Raw genomic sequence first — 22,930 nt, 5'->3', positions numbered from 1 at the left:
TATACTGGAAAATAAAATACTGTCACCGTTATACCATCAAAACTAAGAAACCTATTGTGATATAGGTTGGCCCCCAATTCATACAAAAAGACAGTAGCTCTTCATTCCTCAAGGTTTAACCCTTTGTTGTGTGGTAGTGAAAGGGTTAACCTTCTGTACTGTAGCAGTGAAAAGGGTTAACCATTTGGTAGTGAAAGGGTTAACACATCATTTCCCAAATCATTCAAAACATTATTTTCTTAATTTGCTTTCGACAGAATCAACAAAGCAAAATAATGTATATGAACTAAAGGTGGGTTCTAGCCACAGGCCTACCTAGTATTGCACTGTAATGTATGCACTAAAGGTGGGTTCTACCCACAGGCCTACCTAGTATTGCACTGTAATGTATGAACTAAAGGTGGGTTCTAGCCACAGGCCTACCTAGTATTGCACTGTAATGTATGCACTAAAGGTGGGTTCTACCCACAGGCCTACCTAGTATTGCACTGTAATGTATGCACTAAAGGTGGGTTCTAGCCACAGGTCTACCTAGTATTATAATGTATGCACTAAAGGTGGGTTCTAGCCACAGGCCTACCTAGTATTGCACTGTAATGTATGCACTAAAGGTGGGTTCTACCCACAGGCCTACCTAGTATTGCACTGCAATGTATGCACTAAAGGTGGGTTCTAGCCACATGCCTACCTAGTATTGCACTGTAATGTATGCACTAAAGGTGGGTTCTACCCACAGGCCTACCTAGTATTATAATGTATGTATGCACTAAAGGTGGGTTCTAGCCACAGGCCTACCTAGTATTGCACTGTAATGTATGAACTAAAGGTGGGTTCTAGCCACAGGCCTACCTAGTATTGCACTGTAATGTAATGTATGCACTAAAGGTGGGTTCTAGCCACATGCCTACCTAGTATTGCACTGTAATGTATGCACTAAAGGTGGGTTCTAGCCACAGGCCTACCTAGTATTGCACTGTAATGTATGCACTAAAGGTGGGTTCTACCCACAGGCCTACCTAGTATTGCACTGTAATGTATGCACTAAAGGTGGGTTCTGCCCACAGGCCTACCTAGTATTGCACTGTAATGTATGCACTAAAGGTGGGTTCTACCCACAGGCCTACCTAGTACCTAGTATTGCACTGTAATGTATGCACTAAAGGTGGGTTCTAGCCACAGGCCTACCTAGTATTATAATGTATGCACTAAAGGTGGGTTCTAGCCACAGGCCTACCTAGTATTGCACTGTAATGTAATGTATGCACTAAAGGTGGGTTCTAGCCACAGGCCTACCTAGTATTGCACTGTTGAGTGTGGAGCAGACAGGCTCCCTCTGGATGGAGTCCAGCTGGTAGCCCACCGGGCTGCTCCAGGGGTCCGAGTAGGCCAGCAGACTGAACGCTTCCTGCAGCCAAAGGAAACAACATGGGGTTAATTAAAACAGTAATAAGAGCAGCAGTAGCAGCAGTAGCAGGTTAAAAACTACCTGACTTGTAGTAGGGGTGGGGAAATCAATATCTTGCGATATTTTGCAATAAATATTATTGAATGAGGTGAACAGACTGAAAACATTATCTTATTAGATAAAAACAGATAATGTATATATCAGGGATGTCCCGATCCGATCACGTGATCGGGATCGGGGTAGATCACGTGATTTTCAGAGGATCGGGATAAAAAATAAAATAAAATCGGGAGTGAAAATAAATAAATAAACATTTTATTTTATTCAACAAACATGACCATGTTCACATCTTAAACTCATACTGAGGCCTTAGTTTTGGTTTTAAATTACATATCATTCATTTATTTATTTATTGTCACACAGTACAGAGCAGAAGAATTTGCCAAAACAAACGCATTTCCTTTGATTTACACCGTCGCACGACAGTGACGTGTGCCGAAAATAGCAGACCTACAAGCTCACAACGCGTCGCTCCCGAAACACCGGCAGGTCCACCTGATAACTCGTAACACCTGAGCAGCTAGACAAAATGTCAGAAGTTTGGAAACATTTTAAAATTGAAACCGAAGCCAGTCCAATAGCCAGTTGCAATGTTTGCAAGGCGGACGTTCCGCGCGCGTTCAACGTTATGTGACTAGAGCGAGCAAAGGAATGGGGGGTGGCTGGTGCTCTGCCAAACAGCTGTGTTGAATGCCTCGCTTGAATGAAGAACGTTCACCTGGATAACGTCAACATTCGCTTTGTGAGGATTATTAGTCAGCGTTTCAGACCAAAATGGAGCAAATCATTACGTAAGTCGAACACTGTGAATGTATACTAATGTGCAAACAGATTGAAACTTTGAATATTTCTCGTATGGTGAATATAATGCGAGCCGCCGCGCTCGACTGGGGCTATTGAGGCAAGTTCAGGCAACAGAGGGGCTTGTCTCGCTTCGCCAGTTCCTGACAAATGAGTCAAATTGGCTACTAATGTGAAAGATCGGATCGGGAAAGATCGGTATCGACAGATACTCAAAATCACATGATCGGGAGCAAGAAAATGCGATCGGGACATCCCTAGTATATATATATTAGTGCTGTCAATCGATTAAAATATTTAATCTGATTAAGCGCATGATTGTCCATAGTTAACTTTTTTGTATTTAATTTTTTTATTATTTTTTAAACAAACATAAACAAACATGACAACACACGATAAGATATACAAGCATTAGTTGACAGTGCACATCCAATGAAATCACATTTTAGTTAACACTTTGGCTGCCATGGGTTAAATTCATTATCAACTGTAGGTTGCCGGCTCTATTTGTCTATAGAGAAAGTCCCCTTCTTTGCAGGGCTATAACTTTTTAAATTCTATTGCTACATTGCCATTATTAGGGCCCATTCAAAGTCCTATATGTATTGTTCATTGTGTAGCAACGTTAAACTTTTTCATTCACATATTCATAGTAAAGTATGGTCTAATGCAGGGGTGGCCAACCCGCGGCTCGCGAGCCGCATGCGGCTCTTTGCCCGTCAATGTGCGGCTCTTCCATCCATAAATTTTTTTTTAAAAAAATTAAAATTTTTTTTTATGTCACTCATTCCATAAGGACGTAGAATAAACATTTACAATTTTTTTTTTAAATGGTCCATTTGCATGTTCTTGGTATCTGAATCTAGGGACATATATGGATCAGTGTCAGAAATAGTGTGTCTGTTACTAGGCTTGAGTAAATTGTAATGAACCAGAGGAGAATATCAATTCTATTTAAATTTTTTTTTATCTTTGACTGTAAATAACACCATGCTAAAATTGACCAGACCTGAAAAATCTAAGCAAATGAATAAAGGGAAGATGATTAAACAGGTTTGTAGATACAGTACTGAATTCTGCCATCTTTTTTATAATGTAAATTTCTCCACCATTTTTCATCATATTGCAACACCGTTTTTTGCAAGACGTTCACAGAAAGGTAGAGAAACTAACTGCGTTCTGTTTTATGGCAATAACGTTCAGGTTTGTGGGAGATAATCCGAAAAAATAAGAGAAATTAAAAAGTAAATCCAGAAGTCAGATGATTGACAGGGGCTGGTGTGAGCTGGGTAGGGTAGTTTTTCGAAATTTGAAAGCCCTGAGTCTCTTCCTTCAAAAGACTACACTCACTTTTGGCTGTGCCACTTCCTCCTGTCAATATGCGCCGGTTTCCGACTCAATGCCCTGAGATTTCTATAATCTTATATTTCACTAATAACAGTTAAAATAATTGGTAAACAAACGTAATGCTGAAAATACACTTTTACTGTATATCTCGGGCTTAAGAGGTTAACCCTGTGAGGCCCAAATTAAAAAGAAATTAGCAACTTCAGAGGCCAGAGGGTGGGACATATAAACACATTTACTATCAAATAGCATTGTGAGGCTGAACAACAGGACCAATTGACTATACATGTGCTTAAAGGGGAACTATCTTATAAATGGCTTTTTTCAGTGTTTACCATTGTTTCTTAGCTATGTGGACTTATATTAATAGGATATATGTCTCTAATTCTCATATTGGCGAATTCTTCCAATTCTCCTCTCACAATATTCACCCTCACTGAACTGAGTCATCTGAAAATGTGCATATCTGTGATGTCAGAGATTTCTCAGCTGCATAATAATGTGGCAGTTGATGTGGCAGTTGGCACCAGGCCACACAGTGGTTGGAGCCCAGCCTCAAAACGGCTTAAGATCTTGAGGTAGAAAAATGCGGTTTTTAGTACTTGATTAGAAATACAAAACAATGCATTTTTTTTGAAAAAAACCTAGGTGTTCCATAGACACAGGAATTGTGTAAAAGTGCCCAAATAGTGAAAGAAAGTCAAATAGTTCCCCTTTAACATTTTTTAAATAAACATTATTTTTTTAAATGGCTAAAAGTGATTTTGTAATTTTGCAACTGTGGGTCTCACAGGGTACTTTTAACCCTGTGAGGCCCAAATAAAAAAGACATTAGCAACTTCAGAGGCCAGAGGGTGAGACCTATAAACCCATGAAGGGTGCCGTGACTGAAAAAAAAGGTTGAGAAACGCTGGTATATGGTGTGGCTCTTTGTGGTACCACAGTAATTTTTGTGGCTCTTAGTCTCTGACTGGTTGGCCACCCCTGGTCTAATGTATAAGTATGTTTTCATCTCTTTCTGCAGCTTTCTCCAGAACGTGATCTATAGCCCCAAATACATTATATTGATGATGCAATACAGTTTTATGGCAATCAGCGCGATATAAAAAATTCCAACTAGACGTACTTCTAGAAGTTACTACACGTCATCTGATGTTGACCGGATGGGCTAGGGGGCGTTTATAATTCCGTGGGCAGCGTTATACCAATCATCTAATGTGGGTCAAATGTTGATAATAGCAGTTAGTATCGAAGACGGTAACTTTACACGCTAAAACTCACCCCAGTCTCTGCGTGCCGTTGGGCGATCATCGTAGAGTAGAAATTGTATCATTATGGGATGTAGATTTACCCGGTCCATCTCCAGCTTGTATAATGGTATATACGTCCAAATCATGTTGTTTATCGAGTTATTGGCAATCGATCGCTGTGTATTGTGACGAGCTAGAATGCCGGGACCTATAGCGAGTGCCCGGAAGTAATACGGCCGTCCAGCACAACCTCTATGGCACTTCCTGTTAAGCGATTGCGCCGATCGGCCACCAGATGGCGCTCCTGAACCGCCAGAGAGCTCAGTGGGTCCTCCTGGTGGATCTCAGGCCAGCGGAGGGGACATATGAATCCGATCCCAGATTTTTGAAATATTGATATTAAAGACGCTGTAAAGTGTCTTCGGCAACTTGAGCATGGCCGGGAATGACGTGTTTAAGCGTTTCCCGGCACCCAAAGTGTTAATTGTCATATATAGGATATACCCTTAATACCTGTTATCTAAAAACCTACACACATATGCTCCAGCTCGTACCCCCCCCTCCCGGACCCCCCATTGGATAATCCATCCATTTTCCCTCGCTCCTAACCAGACATTACCATTATATGCTAGCTTTTATTTTCTCCACCACTTCTAACCACAATGTCATTTTGGATTCATTGAGACCTAAAATTCTTGCTGTAGATATTTCTTGATAGATCACATCGAGATATGTATCCATAGTTAACTTGCGATTAATCGCAAATTAATCGCATTTCCTTAATTTTTTTTTATAAACAGATCTTTTTCAAGTTCCAAGTTTTAATACTCTTATCAACATGAGTCAACAAATGCTTGCTTTATGCAGCCATTTAACACAAAAGGTCATATGACCCTCATGCATTGCAAATTTGCATCAAATTAAAAACAGAGTGATGCACAAAATAACTTAAAAGAAAATAATTTAAAACAATGAATAAAGTGTGCATGAAATAATACGGGAAAGAAAACCCACACAAGGGCTGAGTTCTCTCTCACACACACACACACACACACACACACACACACACACACACACTTTGAGTCAGAAACAAACATAGTATGAAAAAGATCTATTCTCTTATTTCCTCATCAGCGATCACGCACACATAGACACATCACATATAGGGCAAACGCTGAGATCTCAGCGAATACAACTCTGATTATCCCAAGACTGGTAAAATAGATTCCTTACCTCAGATCAGATGTTCTCCAAAAAGATCATTCCAATTCCTGATCGCCATTCCAAATATCGATCACGTTTATTGATTGAGTATTGGCTGCTGTAAATATATATTCCAGGCTGATTCCCGTCCCGCGATGACTTCCATGTTGAGCAGACTGCTCTCCAGTACAAGGAACCAGCTGGCTCCGCCTCTACATATCCCAGATCAGTCTAAGCGACTGACCTGCAGTTACACAGGGATAGACGATAGGGGGCGTTTTTTTAATTTATTTTTTTTTCATTCTGAGCTCCTGTAGGGGCTGCTGTACCAACGGGAGACTCGGTTGATGAAATATGATTTCAGATCGATAATAAAACGATATTTGTCGTCGTGGGCACTCAGTGGGGGGCCTAATAAAACGAGGTAGGTCGTCCATGGCACTGAAAGTGTTAATATATATATATTTTTTTATTGTAGATGTTAACCGTTTTGCATTTGAAAAAGGTAATACATCTAAATATTGTGATATTGTATCACGACAGTATGGTGATAATATCACATTGTGGGCCTCTGGTGACTCCCCCCCCCCTGGCTTGTAGTTGTGGCGCCCCCCCTGGCTTGTGGTTGTGGTGACCCCCCCCCCCCCCCCCCCCCTGGCTTGTAGTTGTGGTGACCCCCCCCCCCTGGCTTGTAGTTGTGGTGACCCCCCCCCCCCCTGGCTTGTAGTTGTGGTGACCCCCCCCCCCCCCCACCCACCCTGTCTCTAGTGTCTTCCCCACCCTGGGTCTAGTGGTGGTGTCTTCCCCACCCTGTCTCTAGTGGTGGTGTCTTCCCCACCCTGTCTCTAGTGTCTTCCCCACCCTGTCTCTAGTGGTGGTGTCTTCCCCACCCTATCTCTAGTGTCTTCCCCACCCTGTCTCTAGTGTCTTCCCCACCCTGTCTCTAGTGTCTTCCCCACCCTGTCTCTAGTGGTGGTGTCTTCCCCACCCTGTCTCTAGTGTCTTCCCCACCCTGTCTCTAGTGTCTTCCCCACCCTGGGTTTAGTGGTGGTGACTTCCCCACCCTGTCTCTAGTGTCTTCCCCACCCTGTCTCTAGTGTCTTCCCCACCCTGGGTCTAGTGGTACAGTGGGTCTAGTGTCTTCCCCGCCCTGGGTCTAGTGGTGGTGTCTTCCCCACCCTGTCTCTAGTGTCTTCCCCGCCCTGGGTCTAGTGGTGGTGTCTTCCCCACCCTGTCTCTAGTGTCTTCCCCACCCTGTCTCTAGTGTCTTCCCCACCCTGTCTCTAGTGTCTTCCCCGCCCTGGGTCTAGTGGTGACTTCCCCACCCTGTCTCTAGTGTCTTCCCCACCCTGTCTCTAGTGTCTTCCCCACCCTGTCTCTAGTCTCTAGTGTCTTCCCCACCCTGTCTCTAGTGTCTTCCCCACCCTGTCTCTAGTGGTGGTGTCTTCCCCACCCTGTCTCTAGTGTCTTCCCCACCCTGGGTCTAGTGGTGGTGTCTTCCCCACCCTGTCTCTAGTGTCTTCCCCACCCTGTCTCTAGTGTCTTCCCCACCCTGTCTCTAGTGTCTTCCCCACCCTGTCTCTAGTGTCTTCCCCACCCTGTCTCTAGTGGTGGTGTCTTCCCCACCCTGTCTCTAGTGTCTTCCCCACCCTGTCTCTAGTGGTGGTGTCTTCCCCACCCTGGGTTTAGTGGTGGTGACATCCCCACCCTGTCTCTAGTGTCTTCCCCGCCCTGTCTCTAGTGTCTTCCCCACCCTGTCTCTAGTGGTGGTGTCTTCCCCACCCTGTCTCTAGTGTCTTCCCCACCATGTCTCTAGTGGTGGTGTCTTCCCCACCCTGTCTCTAGTGTCTTCCCCACCCTGTCTCTAGTGGTGGTGTCTTCCCCACCCTGTCTCTAGTGGTGGTGTATTCCCCACCCTGTCTCTAGTGTCTTCCCCACCCTGGGTTTAGTGGTGGTGACTTCCCCACCCTGTCTCTAGTGTCTTCCCCACCCCGTCTCTAGTGTCTTCCCCACCCTGTCTCTAGTGTCTTCCCCACCCTGTCTCTAGTGTCTTCCCCACCCTGTCTCTAGTGGTGGTGTCTTCCCCACCCTGTCTCTAGTGGTGGTGTCTTCCCCACCCTGTCTCTAGTGTCTTCCCCACCCTGTCTCTAGTGTCTTCCCCACCCTGTCTCTAGTGGTGGTGTCTTCCCCACCCTGTCTCTAGTGTCTTCCCCACCCTGTCTCTAGTGGTGGTGTCTTCCCCACCCTGGGTTTAGTGGTGGTGACATCCCCACCCTGTCTCTAGTGTCTTCCCCGCCCTGTCTCTAGTGTCTTCCCCACCCTGTCTCTAGTGGTGGTGTCTTCCCCACCCTGTCTCTAGTGTCTTCCCCACCCTGTGTCTAGTGTCTTCCCCACCCTGTCTCTAGAGTCTTCCCCACCCTGTCTCTAGTGTCTTCCCCACCCTGTCTCTAGTGTCTTCCCCACCCTGGGTTTAGTGGTGGTGACTTCCCCACCCTGTCTCTAGTGTCTTCCCCACCCTGTCTCTAGTGTCTTCCCCGCCCTGTCTCTAGTGTCTTCCCCACCCTGTCTCTAGTGGTGGTGTCTTCCCCACCCTGTCTCTAGTGTCTTCCCCACCCTGTCTCTAGTGGTGGTGTCTTCCCAACCCTGTCTCTAGTGTCTTCCCCACCCTGTCTCTAGTGTCTTCCCCACCCTGGGTTTAGTGGTGGTGTCTTCCCCACCTTGTCTCCAGTGTCTTCCCCACCCTGTCTCTAGTGTCTTCCCCACCCTGTCTCTAGTGGTGGTGTCTTCCCCACCCTGTCTCTAGTGTCTTCCCCACCCTGTCTCTAGTGGTGGTGTCTTCCCCACCCTGTCTCTAGTGTCTTCCCCACCCTGTCTCTAGTGTCTTCCCCATCCTGTCTCTAGTGTCTTCCCCACCCTGTCTCTAGTGGTGGTGTCTTCCCCACCCTGTCTCTAGTGTCTTCCCCACCCTGTCTCTAGTGTCTTCCCCACCCTGTCTCTAGTGGTGGTGTCTTCCCCACCCTGTCTCTAGTGTCTTCCCCACCCTGTCTCTAGTGTCTTCCCCACCCTGTCTCTAGTGGTGGTGTCTTCCCCACCCTGTCTCTAGTGGTGGTGTCTTCCCCACCCTGTCTCTAGTGTCTCTCCCCACCCTGTCTCTAGTGTCTTCCCCACCCTGGGTCTAGTGGTGGTGTCTTCCCCACCCTGTCTCTAGTGTCTTCCCCACCCTGGGTCTAGTGGTACAGTGGGTCTAGTGTCTTCCCCACCCTGTCTCTAGTGTCTTCCCCACCCTGTGTCTAGTGTCTTCCCCGCCCTGGGTCTAGTGGTGGTGTCTTCCCCACCCTGTCTCTAGTGTCTTCCCCACCCTGGGTCTAGTGGTACAGTGGGTCTAGTGTCTTCCCCACCCTGTGTCTAGTGGTGGTGTCTTCCCCACCCTGTCTCTAGTGTCTTCCCCACCCTGTCTCTAGTGTCTTCCCCGCCCTGGGTCTAGTGGTGACTTCCCCACCCTGTCTCTAGTGTCTTCCCCACCCTGGGTCTAGTGGTGGTGTCTTCCCCACCCTGTCTCTAGTGTCTTCCCCACCCTGTCTCTAGTGGTGGTGTCTTCCCCACCCTGTCTCTAGTGTCTTCCCCACCCTGTCTCTAGTGGTGGTGTCTTCCCCACCCTGTCTCTAGTGTCTTCCCCACCCTGTCTCTAGTGTCTTCCCCACCCTGGGTTTAGTGGTGGTGACTTCCCCACCCTGTCTCTAGTGTCTTCCCCACCCTGTCTCTAGTGTCTTCCCCACCCTGGGTCTAGTGGTACAGTGGGTCTAGTGTCTTCCCCGCCCTGGGTCTAGTGGTGGTGTCTTCCCCACCCTGTCTCTAGTGTCTTCCCCACCCTGTCTCTAGTGTCTTCCCCACCCTGTCTCTATTGGTGGTGTCTTCCCCACCCTGTCTCTGGTGTCTTCCCCACCCTGTCTCTAGTGTCTTCCCCACCCTGGGTTTAGTGGTGGTGACATCCCCACCTTGTCTCTAGTGTCTTCCCCACCCTGTCTCTAGTGTCTTCCCCACCCCGTCTCTAGTGTCTTCCCCACCCTGTCTCTAGTGGTGGTGTCTTCCCCACCCTGTCTCTAGTGTCTTCCCCACCCTGTCTCTAGTGTCTTCCCCATCCTGTCTCTAGTGGTGGTGTCTTCCCCACCCTGTCTCTAGTGTCTTCCCCACCCTGTCTCTAGTGGTGGTGTCTTCCCCACCCTGTCTCTAGTGTCTTCCCCACCCCGTCTCTAGTGTCTTCCCCACCCTGTCTCTAGTGGTGGTGTCTTCCCCACCCTGTCTCTAGTGTCTTCCCCACCCTGTCTCTAGTGTCTTCCCCACCCTGTCTCTAGTGGTGGTGTCTTCCCCACCCTGTCTCTAGTGTCTTCCTCACCCAGTCTCTAGTGTCTTCCCCACCCTGTCTCTAGTGGTGGTGTCTTCCCCACCCTGTCTCTAGTGTCTTCCCCACCCTGTCTCTAGTGTCTTCCCCACCCTGTCTCTAGTGGTGGTGTCTTCCCCACCCTGTCTCTAGTGGTGGTGTCTTCCCCACCCTGTCTCTAGTGTCTTCCCCACCATGTCTCTAGTGGTGGTGTCTTCCCCACCCTGTCTCTAGTGTCTTCCCCACCCTGTCTCTAGTGGTGGTGTCTTCCCCACCCTGTCTCTAGTGTCTTCCCCACCCTGTCTCTAGTGGTGGTGTCTTCCCCACCCTGTCTCTAGTGTCTTCCCCACCCTGTCTCTAGTGGTGGTGTCTTCCCCACCCTGTCTCTAGTGTCTTCCCCACCCTGTCTCTAGTGGTGGTGTCTTCCCCACCCTGTCTCTAGTGTCTTCCCCACCCTGGGTTTAGTGGTGGTGACTTCCCCACCCTGTCTCTAGTGTCTTCCCCACCCTGGGTCTAGTGGTGGTGTCTTCCCCACCCTGTCTCTAGTGTCTTCCCCACCCTGTCTCTAGTGGTGGTGTCTTCCCCACCCTGTCTCTAGTGTCTTCCCCACCCCGTCTCTAGTGGTGGTGTCTTCCCCACCCTGTCTCTAGTGTCTTCCCCACCCTGTCTCTAGTGTCTTCCCCACCCTGTCTCTAGTGTCTTCCCCACCCTGGGTTTAGTGGTGGTGACTTCCCCACCCTGTCTCTAGTGTCTTCCCCACCCTGTCTCTAGTGTCTTCCCCACCATGTCTCTAGTGTCTTCCCCACCCTGTCTCTAGTGTCTTCCCCACCCTGTCTCTAGTGGTGGTGTCTTCCCCACCCTGTCTCTAGTGTCTTCCCCACCCTGTCTCTAGTGGTGGTGTCTTCCCCACCCTGTCTCTAGTGTCTTCCCCACCCTGTCTCTAGTGTCTTCCCCACCCTGTCTCTAGTGGTGGTGACTTCCCCACCCTGTCTCTAGTGTCTTCCCCACCCTGGGTCTAGTGGTACAGTGGGTCTAGTGTCTTCCCCGCCCTGGGTCTAGTGGTGGTGTCTTCCCCACCCTGTCTCTAGTGTCTTCCCCACCCTGTCTCTAGTGTCTTCCCCGCCCTGTCTCTAGTGTCTTCCCCGCCCTGTCTCTAGTGGTGGTGTCTTCCCCACCCTGTCTCTAGTGTCTTCCCCACCCTGTCTCTAGTGGTGGTGTCTTCCCCACCCTGTCTCTAGTGTCTTCCCCACCCTGTCTCTAGTGGTGGTGTCTTCCCAACCCTGTCTCTAGTGTCTTCCCCACCCTGTCTCTAGTGGTGGTGTCTTCCCCACCCTGTCTCTAGTGTCTTCCCCACCCTGTCTCTAGTGGTGGTGTCTTCCCCACCCTGTCTCTAGTGTCTTCCCCATCCTGTGTCTAGTGGTGGTGTCTTCCCCACCCTGTCTCTAGTGTCTTCCCCACCCTGTCTCTAGTGTCTTCCCCGCCCTGTCTCTAGTGTCTTCCCCACCCTGTCTCTAGTGGTGGTGTCTTCCCCACCCTGTCTCTAGTGTCTTCCCCACCCTGTCTCTAGTGGTGGTGTCTTCCCCACCCTGTCTCTAGTGTCTTCCCCACCCTGTCTCTAGTGGTGGTGTCTTCCCAACCCTGTCTCTAGTGTCTTCCCCACCCTGTCTCTAGTGTCTTCCCCACCCTGGGTTTAGTGGTGGTGTCTTCCCCACCCTGTCTCCAGTGTCTTCCCCACCCTGTCTCTAGTGTCTTCCCCACCCTGTCTCTAGTGTCTTCCCCACCCTGGGTTTAGTGGTGGTGACTTCCCCACCCTGTCTCTAGTGTCTTCCCCACCCTGGGTCTAGTGGTACAGTGGGTCTAGTGTCTTCCCCGCCCTGGGTCTAGTGGTGTTGTCTTCCCCACCCTGTCTCTAGTGTCTTCCCCACCCTGTCTCTAGTGTCTTCCCGACCCCGTCTCTAGTGGTGGTGTCTTCCCCACCCTGTCTCTAGTGTCTTCCCCACCCTGTCTCGTGTCTTCCCCACCCTGGGTTTAGTGGTGGTGTCTTCCCCACCCTGTCTCTAGTGTCTTCCCCACCCCGTCTCTAGTGTCTTCCCCACCCTGTCTCTAGTGGCGGTGTCTTCCCCACCCTGTCTCTAGTGTCTTCCCCACCCTGTCTCTAGTGTCTTCCCCATCCTGTCTCTAGTGGTGGTGTCTTCCCCACCCTGTCTCTAGTGTCTTCCCCACCCTGTCTCTAGTGGTGGTGTCTTCCCCATCCTGTCTCTAGTGTCTTCCCCACCCTGTCTCTAGTGTCTTCCCCACCCTGTCTCTAGTGGTGGTGTCTTCCCCACCCTGTCTCTAGTGTCTTCCCCACCCCGTCTCTAGTGTCTTCCCCACCCTGTCTCTAGTGGTGGTGTCTTCCCCACCCTGTGTCTAGTGTCTTCCCCACCCTGTCTCTAGTGTCTTCCCCACCATGTCTCTAGTGGTGGTGTCTTCCCCACCCCGTCTCTAGTGTCTTCCCCACCCTGTCTCTAGTGGTGGTGTCTTCCCCACCCTGTCTCTAGTGGTGGTGTCTTCCCCACCCTGTCTCTAGTGTCTTCCCCACCCTGTCTCTAGTGGTGGTGTCTTCCCCACCCTGTCTCTAGTGGTGGTGTATTCCCCACCCTGTCTCTAGTGTCTTCCCCACCCTGTCTCTAGTGTCTTCCCCACCCTGGGTCTAGTGGTGGTGACTTCCCCACCCTGTCTCTAGTGTCTTCCCCACCCTGGGTCTAGTGGTGGTGACTTCCCCACCCTGTCTCTAGTGTCTTCCCCACCCTGTCTCTAGTGTCTTCCCCACCCTGGGTCTAGTGGTACAGTGGGTCTAGTGTCTTCCCCATCCTGTGTCTAGTGGTGGTGTCTTCCCCACCCTGTCTCTAGTGTCTTCCCCATCCTGTGTCTAGTGGTGGTGTCTTCCCCACCCTGTCTCTAGTGTCTTCCCCATCCTGTGTCTAGTGGTGGTGTCTTCCCCACCCTGTCTCTAGTGTCTTCCCCACCCTGTCTCTAGTGTCTTCCCCACCCTGGGTCTAGTGGTGGTGTCTTCCCCACCCTGTCTCTAGTGTCTTCCCCACCCTGGGTCTAGTGGTGGTGACTTCCCCACCCTGTCTCTAGTGTCTTCCCCACCCTGGGTCTAGTGGTACAGTGTGTCTAGTGTCTTCCCCATCCTGTGTCTAGTGGTGGTGTCTTCCCCACCCTGTCTCTAGTGTCTTCCCCACCCTGTGTCTAGTGTCTTCCCCGCCCTGGGTCTAGTGGTGGTGTCTTCCCCACCCTGTCTCTAGTGTCTTCCCCACCCTGTCTCTAGTGTCTTCCCCACCCTGTCTCTAGTGTCTTCCCCACCCTGTCTCTAGTGTCTTCCCCACCCTGTCTCTAGTGTCTTCCCCACCCTGTGTCTAGTGTCTTCCCCACCCTGTCTCTAGTGTCTTCCCCACCCTGTGTCTAGTGGTGGTGTCTTCCCCACCCTGTCTCTAGTGCAGGGTTTCCGTTAGAAAAAATTGTTGCCGGTCTCCGTGACCTGCAAGATTTCAATCTACCGGACAAATGAGATTAATTCCGGTCATAGTTTATTGAGCTTTAAAACAATTGATAGGCAGGCTATATAAAGAATGTCATCCTCAAGGCATGTAGATTTATAATATTATTACTTAAAACTAGGCTACTTTTGCGTATAAAGTCATTAATATATTCCAAATAAAATAAGTCCCTCGATACTCCGTGCTGCTGCTGACTTGAAATAAAATAGACCGCGTATGTGGGCAGTCGGTCCGACACTAAACAGCAGTCTGTTATAATCACATTTTTATGAGCTAACGAATTCCGTTATATTGGACATTTGTATTAATTATATCAAGCGAAGAACTGAGAAAGCAGAGAGACGGCAACATTATCGTGGTTTGCGTGACGACTCTCTCCACCTCGCAACGACTTATTTGCAAAGAGTATGGCGCTGCAGAGCAGCTGATTCAGCTGTTATTGGCTCTTTTCTGGGAACCGCACAGCAGCACCCCCCACCCAACATTGGCTGAAAATGGCTGAATTGGAGTACTGCTGGAATACTGCATTGTGCTGCTGCTGCTCCGGCTCTGCAGCTTCACAAAAGTTCGCACACCCAGCACTAAGCTCTCGCTGACAACGTCGTTGTCATTATTAGAAGCAACGAGGAAACAAATGTAATGATCGTTTCGTTCATCGCATAGGCTATTTAATTTTAGCCTATTTTAATACAATTCAAATAATCAAATTGTGCTTATACTCAGGGAATTATTTTCACCGGACATTAAGACCGGAGAGATTAAATATGTCGGACTTCAACAGATTTTGCCGGTCAAATACCGGTAATTACCGGCTAACGGAAACGCTGCTCTAGTGTCTTCCCCACCCGGTCTCTAGTGTCTTCCCCGCCCTGGGTCTAGTATCTTCCCCGCCCTGGGTCTAGTGATACAGTGGGTCTAGTGTCTTCCCCACCCTGTGTCTAGTGGTGGTGTCTTCCCCACCCTGGGTCTAGTGGTGCAGTGGGTAGTTACCTTCAGCATCTTCTTGTTGGCAGAGTTCTTGCCACACTCGCGGCGGAGTTGCTCGCTCATGCTCTGGAGCTCCCGGCCGAAGTGGATCATCCGCTCGATGGCCGCCTGGCTCCCTCCACACAGCTGCCTCTTGGACTGGGCTGACTCCACCTCTGTGGCCGATCACATGGCAAAAAGAGCCATGAATTACCATGACTATTCCATGACCAAGATGTGCCCCAAGTTTATGTTTAACTCTTTGTCGTGTGGCAGTGAAAGGGTTAACCTTCTGTATTGTCGCAGTGACAGGGTTAACCTTTTGGTAGTGAAAGGGTTAAAGAGGGAAGTCAGTGTCAAGTTTTAAACTGTGGATACGAAACGGAAGGTAAAGACGAATTTGAACTGTTAAAACAGTAATCCAGAACAATTTTATTGCACTGTAAAAACAAAACTCAGATTTTATAGTATGTCTGCACTTTATGTGCTCATTTCATCATTCATGTCTTTTCTATTCTACTAAAACTGAATCAAACCATAAACAAAGTGGCCTGTTGGGATGTTAGATCCTCATGTGAAAAACTGATTTTATATTTTACTTATTTTTACTTTTATATCCCACTATCCGCTGGGTGCATACTATGACCTTTATCATGTTTTGTAACAGATTACAGAAATTCAAGAAGCCTATTGGAACGTGAGGTTCCGATATGATGTGTGAAAAGTGAATCTTCGTTCTGGAATCAAACTTCAGAATGTCATCATTCAAAAGGGACCAGGCTCATGCATGTGCTATAAGTATAAAGTATGTTGTTTTGGTTTGCAAAAAAAGTATGCAGTCCTCAATTAGTCCTAATTATTATTAAATGTCACCTTTTGCCGTCGTCGTGAGAAGGAAGGACTCACCCATCTCCGCCTCGCAGTCCTCAGGCCCGGCGCTGTGTTTCACACTGCCGTTGAGGAAACCGTTGGAAGATTCTGTTACTCCGTTGGTGAAGTGATCCACCTCCATATCCACCTCGTTACTGAAATAACAGGAAAACACATTGAGCGTCTACATGATCCTATAATTAAGCTACAATATCCTCAGGTGGAGTTATGCTAAATAGTGGTTTTTGGTTATAAACGGATGACAAAAGGGGTAAAATGGACAACAAATGAATTTTACATTGACTTATTAACCAGGCAGGTCTTAGGACCAGGTCTATTATTAACCAGACAGGTCTTAGGACCATCATGTGACTCCCCAGGTCTATTATTAACCAGACAGGTCTTAGGACCATCATGTGACTCCCCAGGTCCATTATTAACCAGGCAGGTCTTAGGACCAGGTCTATTATTAACCAGGCAGGTCTTAGGACCAGGTCTATTATTAACCAGACAGGTCTTAGGACCATCATGTGACTCCCCAGGTCTATTATTAACCAGACAGGTCTTAGGACCATCATGTGACTCCCCAGGTCCATTATTAACCAGGCAGGTCTTAGGACCAGGTCTATTATTAACCAGGCAGGTCTTAGGACCAGGTCTATTATTAACCAGGCAGGTCTTAGGACCAGGTCTATTATTAACCAGGCAGGTCTTAGGACCAGGTCTATTATTAACCAGGCAGGTCTTAGGACCAGGTTTATTATTAACCAGGCAGGTCTTAGGACCAGGTCTATTATTAACCAGGCAGGTCTTAGGACCAGGTCTATTATTAACCAGACAGGTCTTAGGACCAGGTCTATTATTAACCAGGCAGGTCTTAGGACCATCATGTGACTCCCCAGGTCTATTATTGTACACAGTCTTATGAGGTGTTTAAGTACCTGGTGTTGGCCGGTTGGCTGCGGCTGCTGTTAAGGCTGGCATCAGTGGCTGGGAGGGCGGGGCCGGGGGGGCAGGGCTTGTGACTGTGAGGGGAGGTGCTGCTGTGGCTCTTGCTGGATGACACACCATTACAGCAGTTGCTGTCATACCCTTGGAGACACAGACAGTGATGCTTCACACTCAGTGATATGCCCAAAATGGAACCTTTCTACCAATGTTGAGTCATTCAGATTTATGAATATCATGTGAATACAATTTATATGGATATTATGTGAATACCAATGTTGATTTATGATTTATGTTGACCTGAAGGATGATAGATCTTAGATAGAATACATACAGACCCTCATCTGCACCTTTGATTACTGCTTATTTTTATCTTTACTGTAGTTTTATCGTCTATATTTATCTGCCTGTGTGTGTCTGCAAGACTGTTGCTAATGTCTTCGATTGACGCTGAACAGTCTAGACAGTATTTACTGTGTGTTTTTCAAAGGGCAGTAATCAAACAAGGATTTAATAATAATTCAATATTTAACAGTATTAATACTAACCATCACTATACCGTGGGTCATCATTAAAACCGGTAACCATTTCATCCCTAGTGCTCTTTGGGTGCAGTTAACGTAGAACTACGTTTCTGTCGCCCGACGGTTGAGTGCCGGAAACGTAGATCTACGTTTTTCTCACGGTATTTCTTTTATTCGCTATTGCCATTAATAATTCAGCGGGGCACCTTGTGCATACTGTTCTTAATGTGTCTGAGCTCGCAGACGGTCTTATACCGCCCTCTAACGCCTTTGGCAGCTATTGCACTCCCATTAGAAACGGTGTAGTTTCTTTTCTCTACGGAGCTGCGGCGTGGGGGCGGCAAAACACGCGCTTGTAGGGATGGCTTGGACAACTGACCCCGCCCGCCCGTTCATGTGCAATGCCCAATAACGTCGGATAGACAGGATCACTGTGGATAACTGGAATGGCGATCAAATAATTGGATACTTTTTTTTGCATTACATCAGAGACCAGGTAAGGACATTTCTTTCTACCGTGATTGAAGCTGTCTGTGTGTGCTGTGTGTGGCTGTTTACCGTTGGGTGCAGGAGGGGGGGGGGGGGGGGGGGGGGGAGCGCTGCGCTCCAGGGCCCATTTCATGTATGCACGAGGAGACATAATGATAATCTAGCGTTGATTTCAGGAAGATTCGATGATCAGGCGAAAAATGACAACGTGTTTATTGAATTACACAAAAACGCTGTTTTCGCGTCTTTTTCCTGGAATTACTCAAAGCACCCAAACTATATTCATATTCAAAACGGTATAAAACGGAAATGTACGGATGAAAAAATTATCAGTTTTTTTCACGTTGACTGGAAGTAGGGCTGCAACTAACAATTATTTTGGTAGTCGACTAATCTAACGATTATTTCTGTCACACCCTCCATCTCTGCTTCCTGTGGGCGCGGCTCCTTGGCTCTTAGCAGACTTCTTAGCTTAACATAACAGACCGACAGTAAGTTTGGGGGAACTAATGGGATAACTGGGGTTGCAACAAAAGTGCAACTAGGGCTAAAAACACAATGAAATAAAATAATAATAATAAATATATATCCTTCTTAGCAAACTTCTTAGCTTAACATCCCAGGGAACTAATGGGATAACTGGGGATGTTGTTTGCTCCTGACAAGAGTCACAAAGTCTGGGGTGATGGTAGACAAAGCAACTCTGAGGTCATGCTCAATGTCCAATCTGTTCCTCTGCTTTGTCTTCAGCTGGACCAGAGCTGAGAAGCCACTTTCACAAAGATAGGTAGTGCAAAAAAAAATTATAATCATTAAAAAAAAAAAATTAATTCACAACGCATCGACGCAAAAATTCGGCGCAGACGAGTTTTTATGATAGACATCGTCGATTATGTCAACTAATCATTGCAGCCCTAACTGGAAGCAACTCACTGACAATCTACGGCATTATTAGACCCATAGCTATAATATAAAATATAGGTTTTGCTCTACAAACAAGGTGCACGTTTACATGGGGTTAATGGACGGCAAGGCCAGATGCACTTCCCGGAAGGGGCGTGGCACTCATTGTGTTAAGCCAGTACTGGCAGAGAAAAAATAATTGGGAGCAATTCCTACTGACTGCAGATCAAGCAGGACTGGTGTAGCTGTGATTCATACGGACTGAGACCCAGCAGGACTGGTGTAGCTGTGAACTCATAAGTTCGTTGGGGTACACCTGAACAATAAACTGGACTGGTCGGATAACACAGAGGCCCTCTACAGGAAGGGACAGAGCAGGCTGTTCTTCCTGAGGAGACTCAGGTCCTTCAACGTGTGCAATAGACTGCTGCAGTCATTTTTACCAGTCTGTAGTGGCCAGCGTCCTCTTCTATGCTGTGGCATGCTGGGGAGGCTACATCAACTCAAGGGACACCAACAAGCTCAACAAGCTGGTGAGGAAGGCTAGCTCCGTGGTGGGAGTCGAGCTACCTAGACTAGAGGTGATGGCAGAGAGGGGGATGAGAAGGAAGCTGGCTGCCATCATGGAGAACCCCTACCCGAGCCACAGACTCATAAACCCCCCCCCCCCCCCCCCGGACACTCAACTAACTGCCTCGGACAGTCCTTCATACCAGCGGCCATCAAGCTCCACAACAGTGGGCAGGGACTAGCGGCCTCCAGGCTCCACAACAGGGGGCAGCGACTGCTGCCAGACATTGACCTAGGACTAATAGGAACCCAAGGAGGACAATAACACTACCGTAAGCATACTGCACCTTATGTGGATACTGTGATACTGTGAATAATGTATATTTCAGTAGATAGTAAATTGACCTAGGACTAATAGGAACCCAAGGAGGACAATAACACTACCTTAAGCATACTGCACCTTATGTGGATACTGTGATACTGTGAATAATGTATATTTCAGTAGATAGTAAATTGACCTAGGACTAATAGGAACCCAAGGAGGACAATTACACTACCTTATGCATACTGCACCTTATGTGACACTGTGAATACTGTGAATATATTTTTCAGTTAGTTAGATAGTAAATTATATTGACCTATTTGTTTACACTGCTTGTGTTGTTTTTACTGACTGCAGACCAAGCAGGACTGGTGTAGCTGTGATTCCTACTGACTGCAGACCAAGCAAGACTGGTGTAGCTGTGATTCCTACTGACTGCAGACCAAGCTGGACTGGTGTAGCTGTAATTCCTACTGACTGCAGACCAAGCTGGACTGGTGTAGATGTCATCGGCAAAAAGTGGTTGTTTCCTATGTGTGTCGCCCATTGCATGCGTGTGCCGCTGTATGACTATGTGGCAATGTGTGCAATGAATAAAGACTAGTTTAATCTTAATTCCTACTGACTGCAGACCAAGCAGGTGTACCTGTGAGATAGGCTGGGGGCCCGCTGGCCTTGTTGTGGCTGGGGCTGCTGAAGGGTCGAGGGGAGCCTGGATAGCTGTCCTGGGACTTGGGGCTCCGGCCGCCCAGGCACCGCACCTCGCTGTCCGTCCCGTTCACCATCTCTATGAACTGTCTGACCCTGGAGGGAGGGAAGCATGTTTCATGAACCCTTTCACTGCGACAACTTTCACTACCACACGACAACGTGTTAACCCTTTCACAACCACACTACAGAAGGTTAACCCTTTCACTACCCAGGGCTCTACAGTGCAAGCATTTCACTTGCATTTGCCCCTAAAAATATGTGTGTGAACCGGAAAAAAAATTTACTTGCAGTGTGCGCGTGAAGGTTACAACCTCAGTAGTGCTTTTTTTGCTCCGCTGCTAATCGTTCAAAAACTACAAGTCCCACATTCCACAAGCCAGATAAACGTTCCAATCACAGTCGAGTTTCCTGTGGTGACGCGGCTGGTTTCAAGCGAGAGAAAGGACATGAGAACACAGTACACGCTGGAAAAGAAAGTAAAGTTAATAATTGTGTTAATTTGACCACTAGTACTAGTTTTATAGGTACGTTAAATTTGGCAATGATAGAACTTCAAAAGTGCGGTATGGCGCCATTTTATTGTTGTCACGTTGCTCTCGTGGAGCTAGTTATTTTGGGAAAGAAAATCAAATGTATTATTTTATGCTGTACAGTAGGTACACAAGATATGCAGTGACCAGAAGACTACAACTGTATTGTTTTATGCGTCTTCTCCAGGTATGTGGCTCCATGCATATTGTAAATGTTAATTAATTTATCTGGTAACTCTATATGCACTATGGCATTTCCTGCTATGTTTAGTGTTATGTAAGTTTAGTGTAAGAGTTTAATTGTGTCATTTTGACACAATAAAGTTTTCAGCCATACACATGTTTAGACTGTAGCTTGTATACTGTGTCACAAGCTATATGATCACCGTTTAGTACACGGTTTCATAAAGTAAATGTTATTGAGGCATTACAAAAGAAAAGAGCAGTATTGTATCTCTCTGCTGAGGGTATACAAGATGTGCAGTGACCAGAAGACTACAACCGTGTTGTTTTATGAGTCTTCTGCAGAAATAAATGGTGAAAAGCAGTTCTGAGTCGCTCTTCTATCTCTGGCTAGATGAGAACCGTTACACAACCGTTTATTAACGTTTGAAACTGTGCAAAACATAATAAGTACACACAATAATCAAAGAATGGTATTGTGACACCTTACATGATTTAATTAAATACATTTTGCCAACAGGTCTATCTGTATGTATTTAATTATAGATAGTTTGTGTAGCAGGGTTGTGTATAGCAGGATTGTGTTTGTATGTGTCATTTTGGTATGAATCTTGCTCTTCCTAAAGTGAATATGCTGCGCTCGATGACGAGAAAGAAATCGGGACCTCTAAACCCTGGTCACGGCCATGGTAACAGATCGTAATTGATCTGTGATCACGGTTTTGGCACACATGTGATTATTAGCTAAATGTTACCATCATTGTCAGCTATATCGCATGATATTTTCCACCATTGTTTAACACATTGACCGCCAGCAGCAGGGGGCGCTGATACCCCATTCATCGCCAGGTCTTTATTCAATGGATATAGTTTTAGACTGACATTTGTGAGTGCTTAAAATATATCTTATATTATATCTATGGGTCTAATAACGCTGTCGGGTCTCAGTGAGTTGCTTCTAGTCAACATGCCCGAGACGGATTGTTTTTTCATCCGTACATCTCCGTTTTAAATGGAGTATGGTTTGGGTGTTTTTCAGTAATTCCAGGAAAAAGGCGAGAAAAATGCATTTTACTGTAATCCAGTCACCACGTTGTAATTTTTCGGCTGATTATCTAATCATCCTGAAATCAACCCTAGATTATCACTATTATGTCTCCTCGTCCATACATGAAATGACCGTCGTAGCAAGGGGCTCGCCCCCCCTCCCTACCCAATGGTAAACAGCCATACACTGTCCACACAGATAGCTGTGATCGGGGTAGAAACAAATGTCAGATCAACGATCAAATTCATATATGATGTTCTTACCTTGTATCTGATGTAATGCAAAAGAGATAATCCAAATATCTGATCGCAATTCCAAATAATGCTTGTGGAGGTCCGCACCACACTACCGACCGTTTCACAATGAGGGGCGGCTCAGATCGCCTCCTAAAACAGGTATTCAGGTCTTGCTCGAAAAAGAGATCTTTGATCTCAAGTGACTACCTGGTCAAATAAAAAAATAAAAACACCATCCCATTTTGAATGAGATGCAATAGCGCCGCCTGGCAGTAGAGGGGGGTGTTGACCGTCTGCCAGCTCAGACAGGCTCTGAAGGAGATACCAGATGTTGCAGCTATGAATTATGAATAGATATAGCAAATAAACGAAATAACAATCCCAAAAACGAGTTAACTCGTTTCTGGAGCTCAACGCATGGCGGCCAATAACGAGTTAACTCGTTTATAGCGCAGAATGTGTTAAGTCTGCTGTTTGGGCGCATTGCAGATTTAGTTTTGTCCATCATAGAGATAAATTAAACAGTGAGAATTGTGCACCGCAAAGCTATGTGATCGCGACCAGCGCTCGTGACCACATGTCGGGAGTGATAGCGCAAATCACCAGATTCTTTTTTCTTTTCCTTTAGTTAATTTTTTTTTACATTATCACAGTTTGAATGTTTAAGAACGTATTTACTATAAAAGCTAAGAGTTTTATATAAT

General features: G+C 47.1%; 1 protein-coding gene across 3 annotated transcripts in view; it reads right to left on the bottom strand.

The window, feature by feature from the left end:
- ranbp9 (RAN binding protein 9) overlaps positions 1-22,930 on the bottom strand; it is a 128,493-nt gene that overhangs the window by 4,592 nt on the left and 100,971 nt on the right. For all 3 annotated transcript variants that reach the window (XR_014620441.1, XR_014620442.1, XM_084328032.1), the window contains exons 9-13: positions 20,165-20,322; positions 16,764-16,914; positions 15,859-15,977; positions 14,977-15,128; positions 1,294-1,405 (exon numbers count right to left, since the gene is read on the bottom strand). Coding sequence is in view for 1 of the 3 variants with exons in the window: in XM_084328032.1 (XP_084184158.1) it covers positions 1,294-1,405; positions 14,977-15,128; positions 15,859-15,977; positions 16,764-16,914; positions 20,165-20,322 (692 nt within the window). In the remaining 2 variants the exon portion in view is untranslated. The remainder of the gene's footprint in view (positions 1-1,293; positions 1,406-14,976; positions 15,129-15,858; positions 15,978-16,763; positions 16,915-20,164; positions 20,323-22,930) is intronic.

The sequence above is a fragment of the Notolepis coatsorum genome (genome assembly GCF_963971535.1).
Source record: "Notolepis coatsorum genome assembly, chromosome: 13".
NCBI classification, from domain to species: domain Eukaryota; kingdom Metazoa; phylum Chordata; class Actinopteri; order Aulopiformes; family Paralepididae; genus Notolepis; species Notolepis coatsorum.
This window is presented reverse-complemented; position numbering and strand designations above follow the sequence as displayed.